General features: G+C 44.3%; 1 protein-coding gene across 1 annotated transcript; it reads right to left on the bottom strand.

Moving 5' to 3' along the window:
• Positions 1-5,827: 5,827 nt before the first annotated feature.
• On the bottom strand, positions 5,828-12,110 carry LOC143290734 (QRFP-like peptide receptor). Its single transcript, XM_076600249.1, has 4 exons — positions 11,870-12,110; positions 10,829-11,089; positions 9,597-9,835; positions 5,828-6,247 (listed from the first exon to the last, which is right to left on the bottom strand). The coding sequence occupies exons 1-4, from the start codon at positions 12,108-12,110 to the stop codon at positions 5,828-5,830; spliced, it is 1,161 nt and encodes a 386-aa protein (XP_076456364.1).
• Between the last annotated feature and the right edge of the window lie 390 nt (positions 12,111-12,500).

The following is a 12,500-nucleotide window of genomic DNA, read 5'->3' as shown; positions in this document are numbered from 1 at the left end:
ATAAGCAAATAACATGAATCTCAGCAATACTTTGATCGAGTTATCAGCAAAAATTTGGGTTCAATTAGTTTCGATTAGATTTCATATAAGACAGGGCAGAATGATGATTACCAAAGAAAAAAAAAAGACATTGTATCTGATTCCACGAACAGCAGTATTATATATACCAAATGATTTGCTTTCAATACATATTTCATCTGTTCACTCCCATTTCAACGCATCGTTCAATTACATGTGTTGCTGTTGAAGAGTCTAAACTGTGCAAATATATCGCTGGTTTGCCAATGTTCCCACCATCACAACCACCACCCCCACCCACACACAAACACACGCCTTCCACTCTTCACTCTCCTCCCAGCATAATTTTCAAGGGCTCAAATTTCGTGTCATGACGAGCTCGATCATCAGTTCTTCCACTCACTGAACACCACTACCAAGTATAACAAATATATCGCCAGTTTGCAACAGTTCGTTACCGGTCTAGCCATTTAAACACACACACACACACACACACACACACACACACACGTCCAAAAACATGCATTGTCTTCTTCTTCTTCTTCCTTTATACAACCAACATCATTATATTGATGGTTCTGTTGTAGTTTGGGGAGGTTGCTGAGGATTGCGCTGTTGTGAGGATTGGAAAAAAAAAAAAAAATAAATAAATAAATAAATTTTGCGACCTGGCCAGCCAGTGTACGTTCAGCGTGCACTGACATGATGCCAAGCCTCTGCATCAGCTGTGAGCGGGGGGAGGGGGGGGGGGTGCGGGGTGACGGGGGGGGGGGGGGATTTTGGGGTGTATGAGTGGTTAGGAGGAGGGGGGGGGAATGGGGGGCTGGGGGGGTTCACTTTTAGAGATGAGAGGCCAGTCTGGACTTGAAGCAGTCCAGTGACTCGGCTGTCACAACTTCCGGAGGCAGCTTGTTCCATTCTGGTATGGTCCTCGGGAAGAATGCCATCTGCCTGTACAGTGTTGTGCAGGAGGGAATTGTTATCCCACACAAATAGAAAGCCATAACAATTGCAGCATTGCCGTGCACCAGCTGCCAATGTCTTCTAAAGATTATCATTTGAGTAATGTAACAGTTTAACTCTCTCCATACGAACGGCGAAAGAGACGACGTTAACAGCGTTTCATCCCAATTACCATCATCAAAATATTGCAAGCGGAACGCTCTTATACTGAAGAGGTGAATGTTGACAAAGAATACCACAATTCTGACGACGGAAGCTAACGGTTGGGTCATTGAGACACCCACTGGACATCCGAGGGGTCTGTGAAGAGGAGAAGAGAGGACTGGCCGTACTGAGTGAGTTAAAATGTAATCTTCTTCATCCATTCTTGACAATTTCAACCAATATTCGATATATATACATATGAACATTCATGACACGGATAGCTCCCCAGCTCAACAGTCACATGGACATATGGAGTTCGGTTGTCCTCATCCAGAAACTGTTTCATTGCAAATAGATATAGTCTTTCTACATCTATCTTCTTTTTCAATGACCTCATTTGCTTTACTCTTTTTGTTACAACAGATTTCTCTGTGTGAAATTTGGGCTGCTCTCCCAAGGGAGAGCGTGTCGCTACACTAAGAGCGCTACCTTTTTTTTTCTTTTTTTTCTTTTTTTTTTGTACTTTTTTCCTGCGTGCAGTTGTTTTTCTTTGTTTTTCCTATCGAAGTGGATTTTTCTTCGGGATTTTGCCAGGGACAATCCTTTTGCTGCCGTGGGTTCTTTGATGTGCGCTAAGTGCATGCTGCACACGGGACCTCGGTTTATCGTCTCATACGAATGACTAGCGTCCAGACCACCACTCAAGGTCTAGTGGAGGGGGAGAAAATACCGGCGGCTAAGCCGTGATTCGAACCAGCGCGCTCAGATGCTTTCGCTTCCTACGAGGACGCGTTACATCTAGGCCATCACTCCACATTTTGCTTCACACTGAAGCACTGGCTGAACTTGAGAAACAAATAACCTAACAAAGACCTGAAATCAGCTACAGTCTAGTTTACAGAAAATATTAAGTATGACTATAACTCTTCTCTTTGCTTATTTGCCATATCATGACATGCGAATTTGGAAACGAGTTTTGTTGAAATATAAATTCCAAGATGTTTATACACATTACGACCGTATCTTTCATTTACTGCCAAATATTCTCCTTTACAAGAAAACAACAACATTAGTTTTGTTCATATTCGTTTTTAAGTGCACCTTACTTACAGCAGTATATACAATGTTCTGTAGTCACTGTAAACACACTGTTGTTGTAGATAACAAAAACATATCATCAGTAAAAAAAGTTTTACAAACACCAAGATGACCATTACTTCCAAAGGAAGTTCGTTCATAACAAGTGAAAAATATATGTCACAATATGCATGCGCGTATTAATGTATACAAACAGCTATCAACTTCTGCCATCATTTGTTGAGGTTCAGCTCGGAATCACAGACCCGAAAATCACGTTGGGTTATGCTGCTGGTCAGGCATCTACCTAGCAGATGTAGTGTAGCGTATATGGATTTATTCGAAAGCAGTGACGCCTCCTTGAGACACTGAAACTGGAACTGAATTTTTGTTGTTGAAAATATATGTTTAGAAACATTTGGCTTGTCCTTCAGCAGTTTGATTGAACATATCCACAGCCCGTTTGAATCAACATGAACATCTTCCGCTGCGTGAAACTTCCCGAAATAAAAAGAAACACGTTGAACACAGACATCCAACAATGTTCAACATTAGATTGATCCACATTCTAATAAACATCAGTGTTTCATTACATTACACACTGCTTTGTAACATGAAATGCAAGGGATAGGTGGTTTTTTCCATTCTTGCTATTACCTGCAGCATTACCTTCTGAAATCACTCTCACTCACTCATTCCTCGACCGCTTGGGCCGTTGAGGGGAAGATGTCATAGCTCGCCACGCCGTTCTGTTTTGCAGCTGTCGTGAGGAGATCTGGCATCGTCATTTTGGTCCATTCCTTGACGTTGTCGGACCAGCTCTTTCTCTGCCGCCCCCGTCTGCGCCCTCCCTCTACAGTCCCTTGCAGGATGGTTTTGGAGAGGGTGTTATGTCGTATGACGTGACCAAACCATGCCATCTTCCGTCGTTTGACAAGTCGCCAGCAGTGGTTCTTGGGGCCCAACAAGGTTGCTGACCAGGTTCCGCACATAGTCATTGGAAATAAAGATTCGAAAATAGTTACATATGCTAATAAGTAATAATTGACACTGGTTCCCAAACTATACGTCAAATAACCGTCATGTTCTCCATTGCGTACACCATTGGTGATGGCCAATCCAAGTACAGTGCACATTTTAAGTAACCTTTTGTTTTTCGATAAGAGATTGAAACTTCATTTTCAGAATGTCAGTTCATCACTCAACTGACATTTTCATGACAGATGTATAATCAATATCGATGTAGGTACATACATGTATGTAGAACATTGTTGATGAACCCAAACACCAAAGAAGCCTTTATCCGACATAGATGTAACAATGTCACAATGAGTACGCATCACATAAGAAAGCGAGGGTTTTCGCGCAAGACCTTCACCTGAGCACCTCCCTTGCAGTGTCACCGCAATGATTAACCCTCTCCATACGAACGGCGAAAGAGACGACATTAACAGCGTTTCACCCCAATTACTACCATCAAAATATTGCAAGCGGAAGGCTCTTATACTGAAGAGGAGAATGTTGACAAAGAATACCACAATTCTGACGACAGAAGCTAAAGGTTGGGTCATTGAGACACCCACTGGACATCCGAGGGGTCTGTGTAGAGGAGAAGAGAGGGCTGGCCGTACTGAGTGAGTTGATTCAACATACGCGGGGTTAACATCCATGCATTGCGGCTGACCATTTCGTTGACGTGAACAGATTGACTGCCGCAGTTCAACCACAGAGAACGAAACGTGAATGGGTCGGAAGGTGTTGTTCTTATATAACAAGTCAGCTGCCAGTAAGCAGGGTTCAGGTTCAATCCTCAGCCGGCAGATCACAGCAAAGAGGTACTGGGTGTGAACTCTCAGTTTCATGACTCATTCTCTGTGCATCGCATTCTGTGAATCAAGTGTAAAATATGATGATGATGATGATGATGATGATGGAGTCTCCCGACGGACCGACGGATAAGTAGGCAGGCAGGCTAATCTGTCGGTGTCTGTCCTCATATGGGATAAGAAGCCGATTCTGGATGCGCAGCACTTCCCACAGGTGTTGCAAGGGAAAACGTCTCCAGAAGTTGAGCCCTGCTTCCTTCGCTCACGCTTCTCCTTAATGGCCAGCGTTCTCTTGTTTACAAACGTCTTTATGCCACTAGAGCACAGCATCCTCCAGCGAGAGCGGTCAAGGGCATCAGTTTCCCAAGAAGCGATGTCTATGTCACAGGCTTTGAGGTTTGTCTTCACGGTGTCCTTGATTATGAAGCGCTTGCAGGGTCTTCCAATTTCGCGGTGGCCTTCCTTCAGCTGGCCATACAGTAGCATCTTCGGGATCCTGCTGTCTGTCATGTGGACAACGTGTCCTGTCCAGCGTAGCTGGCACTGGATCAACAGGCTTTCGATGCTGGGCAGGCCGTTCCTCTCTAGGACCTTGAGGTTGGAGACCCTGTCTTGCCACTTTATGCCGAGGATCTTTCGTAGGCACCTCTGGTGAAACTGCTCAAGTTGTTGAATGTGACGGCGATACGTCGTCTATGTTTCACAGCAGTACAAGGTGGTCAGCACAACAGCTCTGTGTGAAATATGAATCACATCGTATGAACCAATTTACACATCGTGACTCACACCATATTAACCACGTTATATAAGTATCACATCATATGAACCAAACTGTATTTGAACCGAAACATATGAACCACATTATACTTGAACCACGTCATTTATGAACCGTACCACGTCACATGAACCACGTTATATATGAACCACGTCACACGAACCACATCATATGAACCACATTATATAACCATGTTATATATATGAACCACACCATATGAACCATGGCATAAACCACGTCATATGAATCAAGTTATAAATGAACCACGTCATACGAACCACGTCACATATGAATCATGTCATATACGAACCACGTCATATATGAACCACATTGTATGAACTACATCACATGAACCACGTCATACATGAACGACATCACATGAACCACGTCATATGTGAACCACATCTTGTGAACCATGTTATACATGAACCGCATCCTATGAACCACGTCACATATGATACACGTTATGTATCAACCACATTACATCAACCACGTCATATATGAACCACATCATACGGACCACGTCACATATGAACCACATTAAATATGAACCACGTCACATGAACCACATTATGTGAACCACGTCAAATGAACTTCGTCATATTATAACCCAGATAGTCTGGACAGCTGTTGCCTCCTCTGCTGTTCTAATGGCCATAACTGGACAAGACTGACTATCATACATACGAACCACGTCATACACGAACCACGTCATACATGAATCACGTCATACATGAACCAGTCACATACGAACCAAGTCATATAAGAATCACGTCACAAACGAACCAAGTCACACATGAACCACGTCATATATAAACCACGTTACATATGAACCACGTCATACATGAACCAAGTCATATACGAGCCACGTCACATTTGAACCACGTCACACATGTACCACGTCACATATGAACCACGTCATACAAGAACCAACTCGTATGCGAAGCACGTCACCCACGTGATACATGAACCACGTCACATGTGAACCACGTCATGTATGAACCACGCCAAAACACGAACCGCGTCATAAATGAACCACGCAGGCAGGACGAGCCTGGAGACGAGGCCCCCCTTCCTCCACCTGACCAGAACTCCGACTCCAAGCGATCTTCTGCTGCTGCTGCTGCTGTTGCTGGTCGTGGTCGTCGTGGTTGTGGTTTTGGGCAGACGTCACGCGGGCGATGGAGTAAACAGCGATCCCCGGGGCTCGGCCCGACACGTCCTCGGAGCCCTGCAGGGTGCCCGTTCTGAAGGCGTCGACGGGGAAGGTCCTGGAAGAGCAGCAGGTTGCCGGGCACAGCAGCAGCCTGAGGGAGCGCCGGTAGTCCGGCATGAGGGAGAAGTAGACCACCGGGTTGGACAGGGCGGACAGGGCCACGAACAGCTGCTTCAGCACGTGAGGTGTGGAGGAGAACTGGGACGAGTCGTCCGTGCCTGTCACCTCCTGTTCCCGGAAGGGGTTGGAGGTGTGTGTTGGGGGGGAGTGTGGAAGGGGGGGGGGAACACACACACACACACACACACACACACACACACACACACACACACACACACACACACACACACACACACACACACACACACACACACACAGGAGAGTGAAGACTTCGAGGTTCAAATGGTTTTCTGAGCAGAGACAACTTTTCTTCTGTATAATAGATACGGTCATTTCTAAGACTCGAGACTCGTATGATTCATTGTTTCAGACTTACTGTCCATACAACGGATATGGTGATTTCTAAGACTCAAGACTGAAGAATCAAATGATTTATTTTTCAGACATACAATAGAGTTCGTAAGATGGTGATTTCTAAGACTCAAGACTCAAATGATCTATTGTTCTAATATACTGACCATACAAAAGATACGGTAATTTCAAAGACTCAAGACTGAAGACAAATGATTCATTGTTCAGACATAGTATCCATACAATAGAGTTAGTGACGATAGTACTGATTTTCTAAAACTCAAATCATTTATTGTGCAGACATATTGTCCATTCCATAGAGTTAGTAGGATGGCAAGACAAGATTCAAATGATTTATTGTTCAGACATATTATTGTCCATACAAAAGATACGGTAACTTCAAAGACTCGAGACTAAAATGATGTATTGCTCAGACATATTGTCCATACAATAGAATCAGTGGGATGATACGTTCAAAGACTCAAGACTCAAATGATTCATTGTTCAGAAATACTGTCCATACAACAGATACGGTAATTTCAAAGCTCAGGACTCAAATGACTCATTCTTCAAACATACAGTCCATACAATGGATACGGTAATTTCTAAGACTCAAGACTGAATAATCAAATGATTGATTATTCAGACATGCTGTCCGAACCATAGAGTTAGTAGACTATTACTGATCTTCTAAGACTCAAGATTCAAATGATTCATTGTTCATAGATACTGTCCATACAAACAATGTGGTTATTTCTGTGACTCAAGACTGAAGACTCAAATGAATCATTGTTCTGGCATACTGTCCATACTATAAAGTTAGTAGGATGGTACTGACTTTCTAATACTCAAGACTCAAATGATTTATTGTTCAGACATACTGTCCACGCAATAGACACGTTAATTTCAAAGACACAAGACTGAAGACAAATGATTCATTGTTCAGACATACTATTCAAACAATAGAGGTAGTGATGATAGTACTGATTTTCTAAAACTCAACACTCAAATCATTTATTATCCAGACATACCGTCCATAACATAGAGTTAGTAGGATGGTACTGATTTTCTAAGACTCAAGACTCAAATGATTCATTGTTCAAACATACCGCCCACACAAAAGATGTGGTCAATTCTAACACACAAGACTCAAATGATATTGTTCAGACATATTCTCCATACAAAAGAATTAGCAGGAGGCTAAGTTCTAAGACTCAAGACTCAAACGATTCATTGTTCAGACATATTGTCCAACACAGCAACAACACAAACACAACACAATACCACACTACACTACAACACAACAACACAAACACAACACAAAACAACAACACAATACCACAACACAACACAACACAATACCACACCACACCACACCACACCACAACACAACACAACACAATACTACACCACAACAACACACCAACAACAACGACACAGCAATAACATATACACAAAACAATATAACACATAACACAAACACAATACCACGCCACACATCAATACAAACACAACAAACACAATTCCACACCATACCACAAACACAACACAATGTACAACACAGTACCACACCACACCACAAACACAACACAATACCACACGACAACACAATATCACACCACAACACAAACACAAAAAGAACATCACACCACAACATCACTAATAATAATAATAATAATGATGATGATGATGATGATGATGATAGTATTTATATAGCGCTGAATCTTGTGCAGAAACAAATCAAAGCGCTTTTACATCACTGAAGAAACTGAAGACAAGGAAGAGGCAGGGGAGGGAGGCTATCTTGTGAAGAGGTAGGTTTTAAGGCCAGACTTGAAAGAGCTGAGTGCGGAGACCTGACGAAGCGGAAGAGGAAGTTCATTCCAAATGCAAGATCCAGAGACAGAGAAAGAACGGCGTCCAACAGTGGAGTGTTTGAATCTGGGTATGCGTAAACAGAGTGGATCCGAAGCCGATCGTAGAGAGCGAGATGGAGTGCAGAGGTGAAGGCAGCCACAAAGATAGGAAGGGGAAGATTTGTGAATACATTTATAACATAGAATGCTGATCTTATACTTTATTCTGTGTGAGACAGGGAGCCAGTGGAGATGTCGCAAAATAGGAGTGATGTGTTCAGATCTTTTCTTTCTGAGGACGAGTCGGGCAGCAGAGTTTTGTATGCGCTGAAGGGACTGAATGGACGAAGCAGGCAAACCAGTCAACACAACAGAAACACGAACAATACCATGTGCGGTCGGCTGGACTAGAAAGAAGCCACAAGAATAAGAACACAAAACACCACCACAACCACAAACCACAAACACCACCACAACCACAACCACAAACCACAAACACCACCACAACTACAAACCACAAACACCACCACAACCACAACCACAAACACCACCACAACTACAAATCACAAACACCACCACAACCACAAACCACAAACACCACCACAACCACAAACCACAAACACCACCACAACCACAAACACCAACACCACCACAACCACAAACCACAAACACTACCACAACCACAACGACAAACACCACCACAACCACAAACCACAAACACCACCAGAACCACAAACACCACCACAACAACAACCACAAACCACAAACACCACCACAACTACAAACCACAAACACCACCACAACCACAAACAACAAACACCACCACAACCACAAACACCACCACAACAACAACCACAAACCACAAACACCACACGCCACATTAACCCCACCACAACCACAAACCACAAACACCACCACAACCACAAACCACAAACACCACCACAACTACAAACCACAAACACCACCACAACCACAAACAACAAACACCACCACAACCACAAACACCACCACAACAACAACCACAAACCACAAACCACAAACACCACACGCCACGTTAACCCCACCACAACCACAAACCACAAACACCACCACAAACCACATTAACCCCACCACAACCACAAACCACAAACACCACACACCACATTAACCCCACCACAACAACAACCACAAACCACAAACACCACACCCCACATTAACCCCACCACAACCACAAACCACAAACACCACACACCACATTAACCCCACCGCACCTCAATAGAGAAGAGAACGAAATAGGGCAGCCAGAGGAGCACGAACACCACCGTCACAGTGACGATAGTTCGCAGCACGCGCAGCTTGGCACGTGACACCTGGCCTCGCGTGCTGCCCGCGTGCTTGGCGACGAACACCACGACCCTCACGTAGTTGTTGGTGAGCAGCACCAGAGGCAGCAGGTAGGCCAGAACCAGCACCAGGGTGGCGTAGGTCCGGATGAACCTCGGGTCCCGTCCTGGAAACGAAACGAAACGAAATGAAATGAAACGAAAGGACGTTGTTGGCCCAGTCCGAAAGGACCTGACCAAAGTTTGTTACAAACTGTAGCAGTAGCAGCAGCAGTAGTTGTAGTAGTAGTAGTAGTAGCAGTAGTAGTAGTAGTAGAAGCAGAGTGGCGTACGTCCGGTTGAATCTCGGGTCCAATTTTGGAAACGAAACGAAACGAAATGAAACGAAATAAAATAAAACAGAATAAATAAGATAAAATGAAATAAAACAAAACGAAATAAAACGAAACGAAACGAACCGAACCGAACCGAAACGAAATGAAATGAAACAAAACGAAACTAAACTAAACGAAACGAAACGAAACGAACCAAACCGAAACAAAATGAAATGAAACGAAAAGATACGAAACGAACCGAAACGAAATAAAACGAAACGAAACGAAATGAAAAGAAAAGAAACGAAAAGAAACGAAATGAAACGAAACGAAACGAAACTAAATGAAACGAAACGAAACTAAATGAAACGAAACGAAACGAAATGAAACGCTCCTCCCCCTCCTCCTCTTTCCTCCCCCCTCCCCCCCCCCAACTTCTCCCTCCTCCCCCCTCTCCCCCCCTCACCCCCCCAACTTCTCCCTCCTCCCCCCTCACACCCTCCCCCCCTCCCAACTTCCCACTCCTTCCATTTGGGGACCATCCCAACGCCGACTGTCCTGAAACCCTTTCGGCCGAGAGAGTGGGAGTGTAACTTGGTCAAGACACTCCCCACTAAAATCACTGACTGACTATCATATACATTATGTGTTTCTACACGACAAATAATGAGATGATGTTGTGCATTCTGTAACTGACCAGCCGAACAGTTGAGCTAATAAATGTTGATAAAAATTGAGCTAATAAATGTTGATAAAAAGAAACATTGTGTATTCTGTAACTGACCAGCCGAACAGTTGAGCTAATAAATGTTGATAAAAAGAAACATTGTGTATTCTGTAACTGACCGGCCGAACTACAGGCCAGCTCCGTCTCGTTCTCCTCCTCCTCCCATTTCTCCACCAGCCGGTACTCGTAGAACTGGGGCGCCGTCAGCCCAAGGGAGAGCACCCACGTGACCACCAGCAAGATGGCGGCCTGCTTCCGGCTGGTGCTGATGCTGTGGATGATGACTCGGACACGGTCAAAGGACATGATGACCATGGTGCACACAGAGCTGTAGATGTTGAAGAGGGGCAGCGCCATCTTCAGTTTACATTCCCACTCGTCTGCGGAGGTAGGAGTTAAATGAATAATAATAAAAACAGTTAGTATTTGTACAGTGCTGAATCTTGCTCTGAGACAAATCAAACCGCTTTCACACCAGTCATTCACACGCATTCATAACTCTAAAGTGAAAAACTCAAAACAAGGAAGAGTTAGGGAAGGGAGGATATCTTGGGAAGAGGTGGGTTCTAAGGCCAGACTTGAAAGAGCTGAGTGTGGAGAACTGACGAAGCGAAAGTGGAAGTTCATTCCAACTGCAAGGTCCAGCTACAGAGAAAGAGCCGCCGGCGGCCGACAGTGGAGTGTTTGAATCTGTGTGTGCGTAAACAGAGTGGATCTGAAACCGATCGTAGAGAGCGAGATAGTTTGAACAAGACTCAGAATCGTTGAGTCATGAAGAGGTTGCAAAAGCCCCGTGTGAAGAGATGTGTAATACCGGCAGTGCAAGATCACGTTTTTGTTGTTGCTGTTGTTGATATTAGGATGAAATCAGATAACCGCAGAAACAGTGTGTGTGTGTGTGTGTGTGTGTGTGTGTGTGTGTGTGTGTGTGTGTGTGTGTGTGTGTGTGTGTCAGTATCAGCGTGTTTCAGATACGCATGCATGCATGCACGCACACACATGCATACACAGAACCACACACACACACACACACACACACACACACACACACACACACACAAACTCCCAACACACCCCAGCCCACGACACCCGTCACCCCTCCACCCCCCTAAAAAAATAAAAATTAAAAAATTTTTTTAAAAACTATAAAAAAAACTAACTTTTGGTAAACTCTGGAATGTTAGCGTCCAGCAGTATGAGCGGCATGGTGACGCCGGCCAGGATGAGGTCGCTGACGGCCAGATTGACGATGTACATGCTGGTGGCGCTCTTCTGCCTGCTGCAGGACTTCCGGCTGGTCAGGACCACCACCACCAAGTTGCAGAACACGGCCAGCACACAGATGAGGCCGATGGTCAGCACCACCTTCAGTGAGTCCACTCCCTGTGAAGAGGACGTCATGCTGTACCTGGGCCAGGACCGGTGGAGAAAAAAACAAACAAAAAAAACAACAACTCGTGTTGACCAGTCAGCGAATCGAAATCTGCACACCCTTGAAAGCGGAGTATGGCTGCCTACATGGCGGGGTAAAAACGGTCATTCACGTGAAAGCCCACTCGTATACATTATTTGAGTGAACGTGGGAGTTGTAGCCCACAAACGGAGAAGAAGAAGAAAACTGCACACATAAAAAAAAGAAGAAAACATACAGGATTTGGTTGGGTGGTAGGTTGGTTGTAAAACAAGTGATGGTTGGATGGTTGTAAAAGACCTGACTTCTTGTCAGTGAATCAAAAACTTTATATAAACGGGGACAGGTTTTTGGTTCGATTATTGTAAAACACGTGACTT

Source organism: Babylonia areolata, chromosome 16 (genome assembly GCF_041734735.1).
Source record: "Babylonia areolata isolate BAREFJ2019XMU chromosome 16, ASM4173473v1, whole genome shotgun sequence".
In the NCBI taxonomy this organism is placed as follows: Eukaryota; Metazoa; Mollusca; class Gastropoda; order Neogastropoda; family Buccinidae; genus Babylonia; species Babylonia areolata.
The sequence above is the reverse complement of the archived record's forward strand: the minus strand, read 5'-3'. Positions and strand labels throughout refer to the sequence as shown.

Excerpts from the sequence above, each read along its gene's own strand:
- LOC143290734 (XM_076600249.1), bottom strand. The coding sequence starts at position 12,110 with ATGACGTCCTCTTCACAGGGAGTGGACTCACTGAAGGTGGTGCTGACC. Across the intron at positions 9,836-10,828 it reads GCTGGCCTGTAGTTCGGCCG|GACGGGACCCGAGGTTCATC; the intron begins GTCAGTTACAGA and ends TTTCGTTTCCAG. Across the intron at positions 6,248-9,596 it reads TCGTTCTCTTCTCTATTGAG|GAGGTGACAGGCACGGACGA; the intron begins GTGCGGTGGGGT and ends TTCCGGGAACAG.